The 19949-nt window shown below is 42.4% G+C and overlaps 1 protein-coding gene across 1 annotated transcript in view; it reads right to left on the bottom strand.

Annotated features, from left to right (window-relative positions):
• LOC137644054 (tubulin gamma-1 chain) overlaps positions 1 to 19949 on the bottom strand; it is a 71474-nt gene that overhangs the window by 18498 nt on the left and 33027 nt on the right. Inside the window, exons 5-7 of the mRNA XM_068376962.1 lie at positions 12758 to 12869; positions 11260 to 11391; positions 7680 to 7862 (exon numbers count right to left, since the gene is read on the bottom strand). Of these exons, the coding sequence (XP_068233063.1) occupies positions 7680 to 7862; positions 11260 to 11391; positions 12758 to 12869 (427 nt within the window). The remainder of the gene's footprint in view (positions 1 to 7679; positions 7863 to 11259; positions 11392 to 12757; positions 12870 to 19949) is intronic.

The following is a 19949-nucleotide window of genomic DNA, read 5'->3' as shown; positions in this document are numbered from 1 at the left end:
CCCTAACCCACTACTGCACTCGCTGCAACGAATGGACCCAGTGTGTAGCAGTCCTCATAAAGAGTCTGGACGTCTTTTAAGTAAAATGAAGCGAACACCGACTTGCTCCTCCAAAAGGTCGCGTCCATAATACTTCGCAGAGATCTGTTTTGCTTAAAAGCCACGGAAGTTGCTATCGCTCTTACTTCGTGCGTCTTGACCTTAAGTAAACAACGATCTTTTTCACTTAAGTGAGAATGTGCCTCTCGGATTAAAAATCTAATAAAATACGATAAAGCATTTTTAGACATAGGCAATGAGGGCTTCTTAACGGAGCACCATAAGGCCTCAGACCCACCTCGTAAAGATCTGGTACGAGCTAAATAAAACTTAAGAGCTCTAACTGGGCACAGTACTCTTTCAACCTCGTTGCCTACGATCTCTGATAGGTAAGGTATATCAAAAGATTTAGGCCAAGGACGAGAAGGCAGTTCATTTTTGGCCAAGAAACCAAGCTGAAGCGAACATGTGGCTTTATCTGTAGAGAAGCCGATGTTTTTACTAAAGGCATGGATCTCACTGACCCTTTTAGCCGAAGCCAAGCACACCAAAAAAGGCGTCTTGAGGGTGAGATCCTTCAGGGAGGCTGAATGCAATGGTTCAAACCTGTCGGACATTAGGAACCTTAGGACCACGTCTAAGTTCCAACCAGGAGTTGACATACGACGCTCCTTAGAGGTCTCGAAGGAATAAGGAGATCTTGGAGATCTTTATTATTGGACAGATCCAAGCCTCTATGTCTGAACACAGAAGCCAACATGCTCCTGTAGCCCTTAATAGTGGGAGCAGAGAGGGAGCGAACATTTCTCAGATGCAGGAGAAAGTCTGCAATTTGGGCTACAGAGGTACTGGAAGAGGAAATGGATGATGACTTGCACCAATCTCTAAAGACCTCCCACTTCGACTGGTAGACCTTGATGGTAGATGTTCTCCTAGCCCTCGCGATCGCTCTGGCTGCCTCCTTCGAAAATCCTCGAGCTCTTGGGAGTCTTTCGATAGTCTGAAGGCAGTCAGACGAAGCACGGGGAGGCTTTGATGAAGACTCCTTACGAGGGGCTGCCATAAGAGATCCATCCTTAAAGGCAGACTCCTTGGAACGTCTACCAGCCATTGAAGTACCTCTGTGAACCACTCTCTCGCGGGCCAGAGGGGAGCAACCAACGTCAACCTTGTCCCTTCGTGAGCGGCGAACTTCTGCAGCACCCTGTTGATGATCTTGAACGGCGGGAATGCGTACGCGTCCAGGTGATACCAGTCCAGCAGAAAAGCATCTATGTGGGCCGCCTCTGGATCTGGGACTGGAGAGCAATAGGTCGGGAGCCTTATGGTCAACGAGGTCGCAAAGAGGTCTATGGTGGGTTGACCCCAAGTCATCCAAAGACTCTTGCACACGTCCTTGTGGAGGGTCCATTCTGTGGGGATCACCTGACCTCTCCGACTGAGACAGTCCGCCAATACGTTCAATTACCCCTGGATGAATCTTGTCAACAGTGAGATGCCTCGATCTTTTGACCAGATGAGGAGGTCCCTTGCGATGACGAACAGTGTGTGGGAGTGAGTGCCTCCTTGCTTGGAGATGTACGCCAAGGCTGTGGTGTTGTCCGAATTCACTTCTACCACTTTGTTTCGTAGAAGACTCTCGAAACTCGTCAAGGCCAAGTGAACAGCCAACAGCTCCTTGCAGTTGATGTGCAGGCTCCTCTGATCCGACGTCCAAAGACCCGAACATTCCAGACCGTCCAGAGTCGCTCCCCAACCCAAATCCGACGCGTCTGAGAATAACACGTGGTTTGGGTTCTTGACCGCCAGGGACAGACCCTCTCGAAGACTTATGTTGCTGTCCCACCAGTTCAGGCACGTCTTTACTGGCTCGGAGATCGGGATTGAAACAGCTTCCAAAGTCTTGCCCTTGTTCCAAAGGGAGTCTAGATGGAACTGGAGAGGGCGAAGGTGAAGTCTCCCTAGAGAGATAAATTGTTCCAGGGATGACAGCATCCCTAGGAGGCTCATCCAACTTCTCACAGAGCAATGGTCTTTCCTCAGCATGAGGCGGACTTTGAGCAAGGCTTGATCTATCCTGGTGGCAGATGGAAAAGCCCGAAAAGCTAGACTGCGAATCTCCATCCCCAAATAGAGAATCGTCTGGGAGGGATTCAGTTGAGACTTTTCTAAGTTCACTAACAGTCCCAACTCCTTTGCAAGATCCAACGTCCATTGAAGGTCCTGCAGACAGCGATGACGGGACGACGCTCTGAGTAGCCAGTCGTCCAGGTACAGGGAGGCTCGAATTCCCGATAAATGAAGAAATTTTGCCACATTCCTCATGAGCCTCGTAAACACAAGAGGAGCAGGGCTGAGGCCGAAGCACAGTGCTCGGAACTGGTACACCACATTCTTGTATACAAACCTTAGATACGGTTGAGAATCCGGGTGTATAGGAATGTGGAAGTACGCATCCTGCAGGTCGAGAGAGACCATCCAGTCTCCCTCTCTGACCGCTGCTAGGACGGACTTCGTGGTCTCCATCGTAAATTTTGTTTTTACAACAAAAACGTTGAGCGCACTGACGTCCAGCACTAGCCTCCAACCTCCTGTAAGCTTTGGGACTAGGAAGAGACGGTTGTAAAATCCCGGTGATTGAAGGTCCGAGACTTTCACCACCGCTCCCTTCTCTAGCAACTGAGACACCTGCTGATGTAGAGCTTGTCTCCTTGACTCCTCTCAATACCTGGGAGAGAGGTCTAAAGGAACTGTTACTAGAGGAGGTCTGCGTACAAAAGGTATTTTGTACCCCTCCTTGAGCAACAACACAGACTCTCGGTCTGCACCCCTCTTCTCCCAGGCCTGCCAGAAGCTCTTCAATCTGGCTCCTACCGCTGTCTGAGGACGTGAGCAGTCAGACTCTGCCACGGGAGGACTTGGATCCTCTCCTCTTGCCTCTTTTACTGTCGGCACGAGCGCCTCCCCTACTGGGGGCTCTGCCACGAAAGGGCGGGATAAACCTCGTCGCTGGGGTATCGATCTTGGGTCTTACGACATAAGACGATGAAGGAGCAGCCTTGCGCGCCGACGTAGCCATCAGGTCATGGGTATCCTTCTGCACCAGAGAAGCCGCAATATCCTTGATCAACTGCTGAGGAAACAAGGCAGATGACAACGGGGCAAAGAGAAGCTCCGACCTTTGGCAGGGAGTTACTCCTGCCGAAAGGAACGAGCAAAGAGTCTCCCTCTTCTTCAGGACTCCTGCCGTAAATGTAGCGGCGAGCTCGTTAGAGCCATCACGGATGGCTTTGTCCATGCAGGACATAATAAGCACGGAAACATCACGGTTGGCCGAAGAGATCTTCCTGCTTAAGGCTCCTAGCGACCAATCTAAGAAGTTAAAAACTTCGAAGGCCCTGTAAACCCCTTTGAGGAGATGGTCAAGGTCCGAGGAGGACCAGTAAACTTTAGAGCGTCTCATGGCCAGGCGACGGGGAGAGTCTACGAGGCTTGAGAAGTCTCCCTGGGCAGAGGCAGGAACTCCCAAGCCGAGAACTTCTCCCGTGTCATACCAGACGCTCGCTCTAGAAGCCAGTTTAAAAGGAGGGAAAGCAAAGGCTGTCTTCCCCAAACTCCTCCTGGTGATCAACCAGTCGCCTAGCAAACGTAAAGCTCTCTTAGAAGAGCGAGAGAGCACTAGCTTAGTAAACGAAGGCTTCGAAGTAGCTAGGCCTAGCGTAAACTCTGACGGAGGCGAACGAGGAGCAGCAGTTACAAAATGGTCAGGAAAAAGATCCTTAAAAATCAGCATGATTTTTTTAAAGTCCATAGAGGGCTGAGCAGCTTTAGGCTCCTCTCCGTCTGACAAAGTCCCCAAAGGAATATCAATAGGAGGGGGATCAGCAACTTCCTCATCTGAAGGAACCTCGTCCGACAATTGCCGAGTCTCATGAAAAGGAGAGACCTGCCGCGGCGGCAACGCTTGACAGGCAATGTCCACAAGCAAAGGAGCAGCAGTAGCAGTAGAGGAAGAGACGTCACGCCGCTGCTGAAAGGACTGAAATCCTTGTGACTGACCACCAACAACAACTGAAGTTGATTGACGCTCGACGTCACGTCGGAACTGCCTTGACTGCATAGACTGAGAAGGCAAAACAACCTCCGACTGCGGTGATTGACGCTCAACGTCACGTCGAGACAACGGAGCCGGTCGGCGAACGTCCGGTCGGGGCTGCGGCGGCAGCGGCTGAACGTCAACACGAGACTACGGCAGCGGCTGAACATCAACACGAGACTGCGGCAGCGGCTGAACGTCAACACAAGACTGCGGCAGCGGCTGAACGTCAACACAAGACTGCGGCAGCGGCTGAACGTCAACACAAGACTGCGGCAGCGGCTGAACGTCAACACGAGACTGCGGCAGCGGCTGAACGTCAACACGAGACTGCAGTGAGGGAGGATCCATGTCAAGTGACTGACGTGAAAAACTACTGACATCACGTTTCAAAGTACAAGAAACGTCAGCACTAACGTCAAACGGACGAGTAAATACTCGTTTGGGCGGCTGACGGCCAGAGTCTCGTTCAGCGTAACGGCGACTCGAAAGCAAAGGATCATCGCGAACCTGCTCAACGTCATACTCCTCCATAAGGGAGGCAAGCTTAGTCTGCATGTCCCGCAGGACAACCCATTTCGGATCAACGGGAGTCGGAACGGGCCGAGACGACGGTAACGTCTGTGTTGGCAAAACATTGCTTTTAACGCGACCCTCGGACCCCGTGTTACGCTTGCGTTTAATAGGCGAACAGTCTTCCGACGACTGCAAAGGGTCAGAGCTGTCCCAATGGCTACAGCCAGGACGCTGGACCTGTCCTGAAGGGACTGACTTTCGCTTCAAGGGTCTAGAAACCTTGCGCCAAGGTTTCTTTTGCGAAAAGTCTTCGGATGACGAGGAGAACACAGTCTCACCCGTCTTATGGTAAGGGCGATCTTGACGAGAAACGTCCGATACCAAAGAGGGAACGTCTGTACGTTGGTTAAAGCCTCTCGTCCCCTTAAGTCCTACGACATTACTTCTCCCTGGTGCAGGGGAGCCTGAAAGAGGTCTCGGACTAGGGGAGCGACAAGCATGAACAGACGAACCCTCGGTCGCAACACTAAATACACTTTGCGCACTTATCACTTTATCACTACGATTTTCTGATTTACCACTCTGACACTTCAATAACTTCACATCTGACATGAGTTGGTTACGGTCCGATGCTAAGGACTCAACTTTTTCGCCTAAAGCTTGAATCGCAAGAAACATATCCCGCATGGACGGTTCATGAGTGCTAGTAGGGGGTTCAGGAACAACTACTACAGGGGAAGGATTAGGTTCAGGGGCATGGGAGGAGGAAAATTCCAATGACCTAGAGGAGCTTCTCCTCACCCTATCTCTCTCCAGCTTACGAGTATATTTATCATATTCAAGCCAGTCGAATTCCAACAAGACCACGCACTCATCACACCGATCTCCTAATTGGCAGGATTTACCCCGGCAATTAGAACAAACGGTATGTGGGTAGATAGAGGCCTTGGGAAGACGTTTGTTACAATCCCTCGCATTACACTTGCGAAATTTAGGTCCAGGGATAGGAGAAGGGTCAGCCATATTGAACAATCAGAGAAAATCCAAAACAAATCCAAAGTCATCAACAATAAACACTAGCCAAAAAAGGGTTTCAAGAGTTTTAATTGAAGAAAAAACACCCGTCACAGCGAAAGCTCAAAAACAACCAAATAAAGTACTTCACCAAAAAGGACGAAAACTCAAGGTCATCAGCGAGCGGAATCAACTTGTCGATAAGACCGACAGAGAAGAACTGGAGATGTTGACAAGTATATGCGATATCTGGCCGATAGTCGGCGCTGGTGGTCACACCCGCAACCTTCATGGCGATCGCTCGCGAGTTTTTGGTTTCTGTCGAGCCGTCCGAGACGTCGGCTATTATATATTCACCGGCTAAGTTTAATATTTAAAACCTTGTGCATATAGACTCAATGCGTGAAATCCTGGTGTCTGCGTATAGGTGAGTGAGCACACAAATGGAATCGTATGTGTGAGGAGATGATCATATGCGTGGAGAGCTATCCTCTATCGAAATCGGGTGCATGAAGACGTTTGTGTACAATGAGTACCTTCCCCAGTTGATCGTGCACTTAGATATGATCTTGCTCATAGAGATTTACGTGTGTTTAGATCTCTCCGACTCTTGAAGTCTCTCCTGTCATAGGTCTTGTTCAAAGTCTATCTCATCCTGTACGTTGAGTAGGCCTGAGCGTCTTGCTGTCAGGAAAAGGAAGAGGATGATGCATATCGACAGCAGGAGCAGACATACCAACTCCTCGGACTATTTCCCTTCCCAATGGATGGTGAGAAATGCTGCACTACTCATTATGCTTGCGCGAAGGGTTGGAAGTCTAGTAGGGCTTAGTGTGGATAGCCTTTTTCATTTTCGGAGGTTGGGCAGCATCTGAAGCCTCAGTAGTAAAGGACGAGGTTGGGAGGAGATTGTGAGCAAGGTTGTTTCTCCCTACCAGAAGTTGTTATTGGGGATTTCTCAGCTCACGGTGACAACGCCACAGAAGGGAAGGTTCAACGATCTTCTCTTTCACCAGGCCGAAATGAGTCGATAGGCTCCCTCTGCAGACCGAGAAGTATAGCAACACAAGTCCTAGGTGTCCCAACATCTGCTAAGACCTTCAGCAGCTTCCCTACAGACGGAATAACATTGATGCCTAAGGCAGGCCACAAGGTCCTTAGGTCTTGGTCCCTAGAAATGTTGTCATCAGCTACTAGAGCAGTGGGCTCACTTCAAGGATGAAGGCGGGTAATATCAGCTTCTCTGAAAGATGATGATGAAACCGCCTCACCTGAAACTTACCATGAAGGCAGATTGGAATCACCTTCCTTCGGTTTTCCTTCAGAGGACTCAGCTCTAGAGGAAGTCAAAGAAGACGCAGCAGTTCGAGCACCAGAGGGCAAGAAGAGAGGCAGAAGACGTCTTCCATTTTGGAAAGACCCCGAAGCTGAAGCATCCCTCTTAGCCTTCCTCCTCCTCCTACCATACTCAGTCCACCGCAAGGACAGCCACGACCCACACTTGTCACAGGGGAATGACTTGAGAGGGCAGAAAGAATGGGAATCCAAGCCCAGCTGATTCATGAACCAACCGCAGTTGCAGCCAGGTTTACCAGGGCAGCCCCATATGCCTTCACATGCATTGTCCATTACAAGCACAATTAGTCAACCTGAAATGAGAAAAGGAAAGTTTATTAGAAAGCAGCCAGGCTTTGTTTACCACAGAGAGTACACTACTGCTATGTGGCTAAAATCAAAGTGGCTACTCGGTATGCTGGCGAGGGGGCATGGTTTCCCCACAAACTACTAACACCTTGCCATAAATTTTAACTTATGAGTTCCAGCTATGCTGAAATCACTCTCCTATTATAGAACAAGGAGTTTGTTTTTGTGTAGGAACAAATGTAGCTTTGTAAGGATAATATAAGGCTCATTCCCAAACAAATGAAACAAAACAAAAAATAATCATGACTGCATAAAAATACATTGAATCATTACTGCTGCAATATAAAAAAAAACAACTAAAAAAACTTACAGCTGATATATTTGTATGATTGGCAAGCATAAGTCCTGACACTCTGTGTGCAGACTGAATGTATGGAGACTTCTTTGAAAGGGCAACCTGGATTGAAGCTGGGCCCCAAGGGATGAACTGAGCTAATTTTCGTTCCCTTATGCGCTGCAGTGATTTGTGCACCTGGGTTGGATCCACCTCACCCTGTAATTGTTAAAAGTTATATTTCAAACAAGAGTTAAGCAAAAAAATATTCTTTAAACTAGAGTATAGCCTTCTCAGGCGATATAAACTATATAGGTGTTTTCTTTGTAAAAATTTGCTTCAAAATTGTAATACAGTAGTATTAGAATATAAAATATATTTTACAGTACAAGTGTAAATGTATGTACACACACACACACACACACACACACACACACACTCTCTCTCTCTCTCTCTCTCTCTCCTCTCTCTCTCTCTCTCTCTCTCTCTCTCTCTCTCTCTCTCTCTCTCTCTCTCTCTCTCTCTCTCTCTCTGTGCAAAATAAACGATATAAACTATGTATTTTTTCATTTGTAAATAGTCACTTAAAAATGGATTTGTATCTTAAACATAAAATACAATACTCCAGTATAAATCAATCAATCAATTAATCAATCTCTCTCTCTCTCTCTCTCTCTCTCTCTCTCTCTCTCTCTCTCTCTCTCTCTCTCTCTCTCTCTCTCTCTCTGTGCAAAATAAACGATATAAACTATGTATTTTTTCATTTGTAAATAGTCACTTAAAAATGGATTTGTATCTTAAACATAAAATACAATACTCCAGTATAAATCAATCAATCAATTAATCAATCTCTCTCTCTCTCTCTCTCTCTCTCTCTCTCTCTCTCTCTCTCTCTCTCTCTCTCTCTCTCTCTCTCTCTCTCTGTGTGTGTGCAAAATAAATGATATAAACTATATATTTTTTCATTTGTAAATAGTCACTTAAAAATGGATTTGTATCTTAAACATAAAATACAAAACTCCAGTATAAATCAATCAATCAATCAATCTCTCTCTCTCTCTCTCTCTCTCTCTCTCTCTCTCTCTCTCTCTCTCTCTCTCTCTCTCTCTCTCTCTCTCTCTCTCTCATTTCTCTCTCATTTATTCTAAGTAGTAATATAATATTATTAATATTATACAACTCTAGTTGGAAAAGCAGGATGCTACAAGCCCAAGGGCTCTAACTGGGAAAATAGCCCAGTGAGAAAAGGAAATAAAGAAATAAACAAACTACGTATGAGAAGCAATGAATAAAAAATATAAAATATTTTAAGATCAGTAACACCTTTAATTAAAAGAGATCTTTCATTTATAAACGGTAAAAAAACACGAATGACAGAATATTCAACATAAAAACATTCACAGCAATTTTGAAATTTTGAAGTTCCTCTGATTCAACTGCCCGATTAGGAAGATCATTCCACAACCTGGTCATAGCTGGAATAAAACTTTTGGAATACTGTGTAGTACCGAGTCTTAAGATGGGGAAGGTATAATCTTTAAAATTAACTGCATACCTAGTAAAATGTACAGGATGGTGCAGTCTGGCAAGATCTGAAAGCAAAGGATGGTCAGAACTATGAAAAATCTTATGCATCAAGCATAAGAACTAAATGAAAGATGGGGACAGAGATTAACAGCAAGACCAGGAATAAGAATTTTAATAGACTGCGTTTTTGTCAACAAATTAAGATGAGAGTTAGCAGCTGAAGATCAGACAGAAAAGAAACTACTCAAAACAAGTAGAATGAAAGAAAATATTTCTTCAGGATAGATTGATCACCAAAAAACTTGAATTACTTTCTCAATGAACCAATTTTTCAAGCAATTAGAAGAAATTGGCCAAATGTTTTTCTCAAAAATAAATTTGTAATCAAGAGTCACACCTAAACTTTCAATACAGAGATCTAGATGTTGAGGAGCCACTGTCCTCTCGACCTACTTACGATCAGACTTTAAGTTTTGTTAAGGTTAAACTTCATGCCCCATGATTTGCATAAATAATTGGCACCATGAACAAATTTCAATAAGATCTCAATCAATTGTATAAGGAGGTTTTACTGTACTTGATTTTAAGACAAAATGACTATGAAAGTAAAAGTTTTCCTTTGTGATTTTATGTATTGATTTTTGTTTGATAAATATATCATGGAATTAAACTCGAATATTATTATCATTTTAACTATTTAACTATTACTATTATCAAAAGTAGCTTTTCCCAACAAAAAAGCACAGCAATTATCTTGTATTATTACTGCTAGCCAATGAAACAGGCAAAACCATTTATACCCTACTATATATATCCTAAAAACATATTTTTGGTGAATTAAACTTTTTATAATGCAATTAACACATACATTAATTGTTCTTAAAAAAAGCATACAATCATCAAATTGTTCTGCTTTCAAAAAGTTTTGTATCCCTTTTCTAAGAGACATTTACTGATGCAAGATTATATGACTATTTTTTTTCTAAATTATAAATACTCACTCTCTCCACATAAAAATAAAATTGATGGTTATATACTAGGTAATTAGACTTTTCCCTGTAACAAACAAAAACAATGTTTTATCACTTTCTACCTTAAAATAAGTTGAGATAATACTTCATTATCAGTTTTGGCAACTTATTGTGGTAGTTTTTCAAGTTGAACCTTACAATTGAACTTCACCTAAAAATGCATATAGTATTAATCTTCTGATTTAGCTCTCTGTGATTTATAAGATTACAATATACCCTAGCATAAACAAAAGGCAAGAATGCAAACTATGAAAACATACAATATTACATTAAGTTCCATCTCGTTTCTACTCTAAATGTCTTCTTAAATTCTTAGTCTCACCTTCCTAAGGAAACTACCTAGCTTCTTCATTCGAAAAAAGTATCTTATTCTTTTACTTGGCTTTATATCAAGAGAATACAAATATCTATAATTATTGCTTAGCACCTTTGTTTCTATGCATTAATACATCTATATTCTATAGAGGTGTCACAATGCTATGCTCCTGAATATCAGAGATCTTTGAAACAGTATCTCTCGAAGAGCCATAAAGTTGATACAAGTTTCAAGCCTGCAAGCTACCTCTAAATGCCATACTTTTGTACATAAATTTCACTCAATTACTTCTTTCTTCATGACCCATTAATAAACGAATATTTATATTAGTTACTTTATTTGCAAGTTTGAAAAATCACTTCATTACCCATCCCAATTTTCCATTTCCATCAACACTTTTCCATACTTCTATATTGTATTCTCATATTTGTTTTTATTTGGAATCCTGCAATTAAATTTTATAGTTATTTTGGCTTCCCAAAAGAGAGTAATTGAACACAATCAATATACAAGTATCTTTTCTGTCATTTCTGATTTTTACTGTATTGTTGCCATTTACAATGAAGCTCATGGTTGTATAATTTGATATTATTAAATCTTTGCAAATATAAATCTAAGAAACAATATGATCTGGAATTTTTTAAAATATTGAATAGGTTTTAAATCAAAGCTATATTTAAAACATGTATAGTAAAATACAAATACCGTAACTATAAAAAGATAGCCTGAATATCAACCATACCTGAATAATATTGAGAATAGAGATGTAACAATGCTGAGCATTTCTATCAACAGGAGTTGACACCATCATATTCTTGGGCTGCAAGAGACGTCTCATCACATCCAAGACTGTTGTTTTTCTGACAGATGCAACCTATGAAAGAAGTTTAAACTTTTAAATTCCTCACTGCATAGGAAGTATGAACGTCATTATAGAAATTTTTACAGAAATTTTTCCTTTTAGAAAGTGAAGATTGATTAAATACTTTCCACTCTTTCTGGCCTGTAATCTCTCTGGCTTAACTGCTATCAAGGAAGCATCACATTTTTCTAAAAGACACTCATTTCCAAATTACCTCCAAAAGTATAATGCAGAAATACAGTATTCATTTGCAATACAGTATTATAAGAAACAATTATTGCAGGAAAGTAAAACAATGATAATTCTAAATATCAGCAAAGGACAATCAGGAATATTTAAAGGATCAAGACGCACTAACTAACACTGATATAGTTTGAAATAATGTATTTTTTAAACAGCGTTACCTGAAATCATGAAGGCACTGTTCCGAAATAATTGATGAAAAAAAGCTACAATAAAAAGGCAAGGATATGAATCTGACTTAGTCTCATTATGCATTATTAATTGTTACAGTTAACAGAGAATATTTTGAATACAGTAACTCCCCACATTATTAGCTTTTCCAAATTCTATGCTTTACATATGTTTCCAGTTTCTTTAATAACAAACCTCTTGGAATCTTATGTGGCCCTCTTACTTATGGCCATCCTCCGTAGCTGATGGCTACATTCGATGATCCCCAATTAAGGAACAAAGTACTTGCTGGCAGAATTATCAAGGAGAGAAGAAAGCTTGGAAAAAGGTCTTAAAAGACTGAATCCTTGTTTCATACAATCAATATTTACTTTGGCTGTGAAGCTGTCTGTGCAAGTCAATAACTTTGTGACCATGACGATTTTTGACAGGATAATGATACAGTAATTATTATCAATAGCGCTGTAAAATATCTTCAATATTCATAAAACTACAATAAAATAAATGGAAGCTAACAAAAAAAAATAAAAATTTTATAGCAATTTATACTTTTCCTAAATATAAAATTCAAGTCCTTTAATGATAGCATTATTTTGGTCATGCCATAACATGTTAAACATTTAAAGAAGCAAGACCTGCCAGCCCAGAGTCAGCCCTGCTCTCACTTTCACCTTAGCCTGAAACTTGCAAGATGTTTGAGGGGGGAAGTTTAACTTCTAGGACTCACGTTTGTTTAGTTTGGAAAAATACAAAATACTTTTAAAAAGGTCATTTCTTTCTATATGAATGTAAAGCAAAAGAAAGAACATGGATATGACCTGTGAATTAATGATAGATTTATGATAGTACATATCCAAGACAAACTCTCCACAACAGCAGTGTGCTAGACTATTACCATACAATTGTTTTTACTTCTAATACACTACTTATAATTCTTTTAAAAGCAAGACAAATTCTGTCATACCTCATGATCTGTGCTGAGTGGTGTGAAGCCAGTCATAAGGAAATGTAACCTTGGCGTAGGAATAAGAGGTGCAATAAGACCGATTAAATCGTTGTTCATATATGATGGATATCTGAAAATAAAACAAGGTTAGTAAAATTTAGGAGTGGCCATATACCTACATACCTACAGTATTAACATAGTGTACTTATAAAAAAACTGTTATCACTTTCAAATTAATTCTCGCAATACTAATATGCAAAACTGAATATCCCTTTCGTTTCGAAAAATTATAAACCTATTATTTTACTTATGCAGCACTACTCAATAGGGAGCCCTATTCGGCAAGAAAGATGTTCACTTTAAGAATAAAGATGAGGCTTAGCTTTTCATGAGTATACCTCACTAAAGGCCACACCTTACTCTCAATATCACGGTTGTTATTAGATCTCTTGTTTGTAACTGGAACACCAACAACATAAGGTTTCATTATATTGTAACATTCAATTGTAAGGGGGATGGAGGAAAGTATTTGGGTTTACTTTTACCAGACAGTTTTCAACCAATGTTTAACAAATACAACTAGAGTAACCAAAATGACCAGCTCTTTGGTAGCGAAGCCTATTGCAATATGGCAAAAATGGAACTTTCATAGTACATGTACTTGGACAAGATGAATTCATATTTTGGAGACAAAATTTTAAGCCTAAGGATATATGAGCATATACAGTCAGCCCTCGATATTTACGGGTTCTATCTTCGCGATACAGAGAACAGTACAGTATAACCTATTAAATAAAAAGTCATCCATTTGGGGTTTCGCGATAAGTATTCTCGCGACCTAACGATTTACAGTAACTATTATACAGTACAGTATTGTATATGAAATAACGTACCTTACAGTGGCAATGTAGATATAGGCTACGTGTACGTTGAGTTGGAACGGTGCGAGTCGACCTGCTGAAAACAGCAATCACTTACGAGTGTTAACTTAATTAATTAAGCCGTACTGTAGTTTTAGTACTGTACATATTCTACAGTAATATACACTACAGTATCGGTGAGTGTTTTTAGATAGGAACAACAGCATGGGAAACTTAACTACATGTACGTATAAGTGTGGTGATGACTCGTATCATGTTTACCAGAGTCTTACCATGTACTGTATGTATGTATTGTACACTTGTGTACATGTGTTACAGAGTTGTGTTCATACACTAATAAATACAATATAATGCAATACAGTGGATTAGCTACTGTATTAGTTGACCACATGTAGGCAATGGGCCTTGAGTTGGTAGGTCATGAGTTGACCCGCCCTATGGCAGCCAGCATTGATGGATTCTCGCTTTTCACACCTGTCTCTGTTACCTAACCCCCCAATTAAGGAGGGCTGACTGTATGGTATTGTAGAACACAAAATTAACTCAAAAGTTAGTGTTTCAAATGTGAGTATAGCTTACGTCACCCTGAGACTCAAGACTAGGAAAATTAGTAACATTTGGTCGAAACTTTGCAATAAAAGATTGTTTACTGGTCAGATTAACAGACTTGGGGAAATTTCTGACTTGCTACAATGTGACTTGGCAAGATGTTTACGTACAAGTTATAGAAGTGCTACTCTTCATGATATAATTCATCCCTTTGTTACTTACAAAAGATAATTCACAAGTTATATTAATAACCATTATACTTTTTGTCTAAGGAATACAATTATAACTAAAAAAAAAAAAAAATTAGTACTGATACTGTATACACAATACAAATGAGCAAGCACAATTACACCATCTTTTAATCAAGCCTTAGATTTCTTTTGCTTAATGACCTGAAAGTGAAACTATAAACAAAGAATCAAATCATCACCATAAATGTTTATATTTCCGTTTTTCCCTTTACAGGATTATACATATATATTTTTTCCATTCTTCTATCCTGTACACCTGTCTTCCTCAACCTTCATCAGGACTAGGTTTTCATCCTCAACCTTTTCCATGATTTCCTTGGCCTTCCTACGGGTTTTTGTCCAGTGACTTTCATACCAACTACTTTTTTGACCAACCGTTTTGCATCACTTTCATCCCAGTCAACACCATCTTATTCTTTGAGGTCTAACCTTTCCAACTTCTGGACATAACATCTCTTCTTCAATTCTTTGCTCGTAATGTAACCTTCACACAGTATTCAAGCTATAAATCTGAAATTATTGGTAACTGATGGACATCCCTGACATTGTCAAAGTCTAGACACCCTAGAGTACAACCAATGGACATGCAAGACACTGTCAAAAGAAATTTCTTTATTAAATATTCATTAAAAATTAAAAAAAAATAGCCTTAACATAAAATAGGCCTGTATTAGTGTTAGAGCCTTAGTTAAATCACAGGCACACATGGTCCCAAATAATAATATGAAAAAACTTAGCAATCGCTGTTTTCATGCTCAGAATTTCTTATATCTTACGATAATTTTTTTAATATTTATGTATGATTATGGTGGAGTGGAAGCAGATGTACGTCAGAGAGTGAATGAAGGTTGCAAAGTGTTGGGGGCAGTTAAGGGAGTAGTAAAAAATAGAGGCTTGGGCATGAATGTAAAGAGAGTTCTATATGAGAAAGTGATTGTACCAACTGTGATGTATGGATCGGAGTTGTGGGGAATGAAAGTGATGGAGAGACAGAAATTGAATGTGTTTGAGATGAAGTGTCTGAGGAGTATGGCTGGTGTATCTCGAGTAGATAGGGTTAGGAACGAAGTGGTGAGGGTGAGAACGGGTGTAAGAAATGAGTTAGTTGCTAGAGTGGATATGAATGTGTTGAAGTGGTTTGGCCATGTTGAGAGAATGGAAAATGGCTGTCTGCTAAAGAAGGTGATGAATGCAAGAGTTGATGGGAGAAGTACAAGAGGAAGGCCAAGGTTTGGGTGGATGGATGGTGTGAAGAAAGCTCTGGGTGATAGGAGGATAGATGTGAGAGAGGCAAGAGAGCGTGCGAGAAATAGGAATGAATGGCGAGCGATTGTGACGCAGTTCCGGTAGGCCCTGCTGCTTCCTCCGGTGCCTTAGATGACCGCGGAGGTAGCAGCAGTAGGGGACTCAGCAGTATGAAGCTTCATCTGTGATGGAAATGTGGGAGGTTGGGCTGTGGCACCCTAGCAGTACCAGCTGAACTCGGCTGAGTCCCTGGTTAGGCTGGAGGAACGTAGAGAGTAGAGGTCCCCTTTTTTGTTTTGTTTCTTGTTGTTGTCGGCTACCCCCCAAAATTGGGGGAAGTGCCTTTGGTATATGTATGTATGTATGATTATCTGGGTTAAAATAGAAAAATTAAAACCCTGTAGATACAGAATTTATTCAGAAAGATGATGCAACAAACCTCACATTCCTATCTCTTGTGCTTTTTTCTGCAAATATTTATCAGTGTAGGTAGCATTTTTTTCCCCCTAACTCAAAATTTATACCTAGGCAAGTTTTATTGCAATTCAAAATTATTCTGACTTAATATATAACCTTTTAGAAAAATGTTATTTTTATAATAAAATAAATTTTTGAATATACTTACCCGGTGATTATATAAGCTGCAACTCAGTTGCTCGACAGAAAACTCTACGTTAAAAATCCGCCAGCGATCGCAATGCAGGTAGGGGGTGTACTTCAACAGCGCCATCTGTCGTGCAGGTACTCAGTACTCAATGTAAACACAGAACTCAATTTTCTCCTCGGTCCACTGGGTCTCTATTGGGGAGGAAGGGAGGGTCCTTTAATATATAATCACCGGGTAAGTATATTCAAAAATTTATTTTATTATAAAAATAACATTTTTCAATATTAAACTTAGCCGGTGATTATATAAGCTGATTCACACCCAGGGGGGTGGGTAGAGACCAGCAATAATTGTTTACATTATTATGAGCTAAGGATTTTTTATTTCATTTTAGCAGTTTTTCAAAATAACAAACATAAAATAAATAAGTACCTGGTAAGGAAGTCGACTTGAACAATTACTCTGCCTTTTTAAGTACGTCTTCCTTACGGAGCCTCGCGATCCTCTTAGGATGCTGAGCGACCCCAAGGATCTGAAGTATCAAGGGTTGCAACCCATACAACAGGACCTCATCAAAACCTCTAATCTAGGCGCTTCTCAAGAAATGACTTTGACCACCCGCCAAATCAAGTAGGATGCGAAAGGCTTCTTAGCCTTCCGGACAACCCAAAAACAATAATAAAGCATTTCAAGAGAAAGATTAAAAAGGTTATGGAATTAGGGAATTGTAGTGGTTGAGCCCTCACCCACTACTGCACTCGTTGCTACGAATGGTCCCAGAGTGTAGCAGTTCTCGTAAAGAGACTGGACATTCTTAAGATAAAAAGACGCGAACACTGACTTGCTTTTCCAATAGGTTGCGTCGATTATACTTTGCAGAGATCTATTTTGTTTAAAGGCCACGGAAGTTGCGACAGCTCTAACTTCGTGTGTCCTTACCTTCAGCAAAGCTTGGTCTTCCTCATTCAGATGGGAATGAGCTTCTCGTATTAACAGTCTGATAAAATAGGATAAAGCATTCTTTGACATAGGCAAAGATGGTTTCTTAACTGAACACCATAAAGCTTCAGACGGGCCTCGTAAAGGTTTAGTTCGTTTTAAATAGAACTTAAGAGCTCTTACAGGACATAAGACTCTTTCTAGTTCATTTCCAACCATATGATAAGTTTGGAATATCGAACGATATTGGCCAAGGCTGAGAAGGCAGCTCGTTTTTGGCTAGAAAACCAAGTTGTAGAACATGTAGCCGTTTCGGATGAGAATCCGATGTTCTTGCTGAAGGCATGAATCTCACTGACTCTTTTAGCTGTGGCTAAGCATACAAGGAAAAGAGTCTTTAAGGTGAGATCTTTCAGGGAGGCTGATTGTAGCGGTTCGAACCTGTCTGACATAAGGAATCTTAGTACCACGTCTAAATTCCAACCAGGTGTAACCAAACGACGCTCCTTCGTGGTCTCAAAAGACTTAAGGAGGTCCTGTAGATCTTTATTGTTGGAAAGATCTAAGCCTCTGTGACGGAAGAATGATGCCAACATGCTTCTGTAACCCTTGATAGTGGGAGCTGAAAGAGATCGTTCTTTCCTCAGATATAAGAGGAAGTCAGCTATTTGAGTTACAGAGGTACTGGTCGAGGATACGGATACTGACTTGCACCAGTTTCGGAAGATTTCCCACTTCGATTGGTAGACTCTAAGGGTGGATGTTCTCCTTGCTCTAGCAATCGCTCTGGCTGCCTCCTTCGAAAAGCCTCTAGCTCTCGAGAGTCTTTCGATAGTCTGAAGGCAGTCAGACGAAGAGCGTGGAGGCCTTGGTGTACCTTCTTTACGCGTGGCTGACGTAGAAGGTCCACCCTTAGGGGAAGTGTTCTGGGAACGTCTACTAGCCATCGAAGTACCTCGGTGAACCATTCTCTCGCGGGCCAGAGGGAAGCAACTAGCGTCAACCTTGTCCCTTCGTGAGAGGCGAACTTCTGCAGTACCTTGTTGACAATCTTGAACGGAGGGAATGCATATAGATCTAGATGTGACCAATCTAGTAGAAAGGCCTCTATATGAACTGCTGCTGGGTCCGGGATTGGTGAGCAAAATATTGGGAGCCTCTTGGTCATCGAGGTTGCGAAGAGATCTATGGTTGGCTGGCCCCAGGTGGCCCAAAGTCTCTTGCATACATCCTTGTGGAGGGTCCATTCTGTTGGAATTATTTGTCCCTTCCGACTGAGACAATCTGCCATGACATTCAAGTTGCCTTGGATGAACCTCGTTACTAGTGATATGTCTAGACCTTTTGACCAGGTGAGGAGGTCCCTTGCGATCTCGTACAACGTCAGAGAGTAGGTCCCTCCTTGCTTGGAGATGTACGCCAAAGCCGTGGTGTTGTCAGAGTTCACCTCCACCACTTTGCCTTGAAGGAGAGACCTGAAGCTTTTCCAGGTCAGACGTACTGCCAGTAGCTCCTTGCAGTTGAAATGCATTGTCCTTTGACTCGAGTTCCATAATCCCGAGCATTCCCTACCGTCTAATGTCGCACCCCAGCCTACGTCCGATGCGTCCGAGAAGAGAACGTGGTTGGGAGTCTGAACAGTCAGGGGAAGACCCTCCCTAAGGTTGATATAGTCCTTTCACCAAGTCAGACAAGACTTTATCTTTCCGGAAACCGGGATCGAGACCGCTTCTAGCGTCTTGTCCTTTTTCCAGTGAAAAGCTAGATGGTATAGAAGAGGACGGAGGTGTAGTCTTCCTAGTGACACAAATTGATCCACGGATGACAGTGTCCCTACCAGACTCATCCACAGCCTGACTGAGCAGCGTTCCTTCTTCAGCATCTTCTGGATGGATAGCAGGGCTGGGGGCTGATCGTCTTGTTCAGCAACGTCCTCATCAGAGGGTTCCTCATCCGAAACTGATGAGGAAACGGCAACGGAGTGGGCAACGTCTGACTCGCTGAATCCGGTCGCACTGGTGGATGCGTGACGGAGCCGGACGCAATATCATGGAACTGCTGCACAGTCTGTGAACTGTCAACAAACGGTGCGCGAGGAAGTACAGCGTCAACCCGAAACTGTCTAGACCGTCTGGGTTGTGCGGTCAACACCCTACCGGGTTGCTGAGGTTGACGCACTGCGTCACAACAAGTCACCTCTGCTGGTTGTTGAACGTCCTGAACGTCAACAACCACCTCCGAGCGTCGCTTAACGTCAACGTGCGACTGGCAACCCACACTGGGTCGCATCGGTGGAGGAACCACCTCAACTGGCAGACGCGAGTAGGTTACCTCAGCGTCAACAGGGCGCACAACCGACCGGTTGGAAGGTTGTTGGCCAGAAGGAGGAACCACCTCAACTGGCAGACGCGAGTAGGTTACCTCAGCGTCAACAGGGCGCACAACCGACCGGTTGGAAGGTTGTTGGCCAGAAGGAGGAACCACCTCAACTGGCAGACGCGAGTAGGTTACCTCAGCGTCAACAGGGCGCACAACCGACCGGTTGGAAGGTTGTTGGCCAGAAGGTTCTTCTCCGCATTTAAGTCCTCTATCAAGGACGCAAGCTTGGACTGCATGGCTTGCAGCAAAGCCCATTTAGGGTCTACGGGAGCAGGTGTGGCAACAGACGGGGTTAGCGACTGAGGCGGAACCGTTTACCATCCCTGAAAGCCTTGTTATGTGTGACATAATAGTACAAC

The sequence above is a fragment of the Palaemon carinicauda genome, chromosome 7, assembly GCF_036898095.1.
Source record: "Palaemon carinicauda isolate YSFRI2023 chromosome 7, ASM3689809v2, whole genome shotgun sequence".
Taxonomy (NCBI): Eukaryota; Metazoa; Arthropoda; class Malacostraca; order Decapoda; family Palaemonidae; genus Palaemon; species Palaemon carinicauda.
Note: the sequence above shows the minus strand (reverse complement) of the source record. Positions and strands in the feature narration are given on the sequence as shown.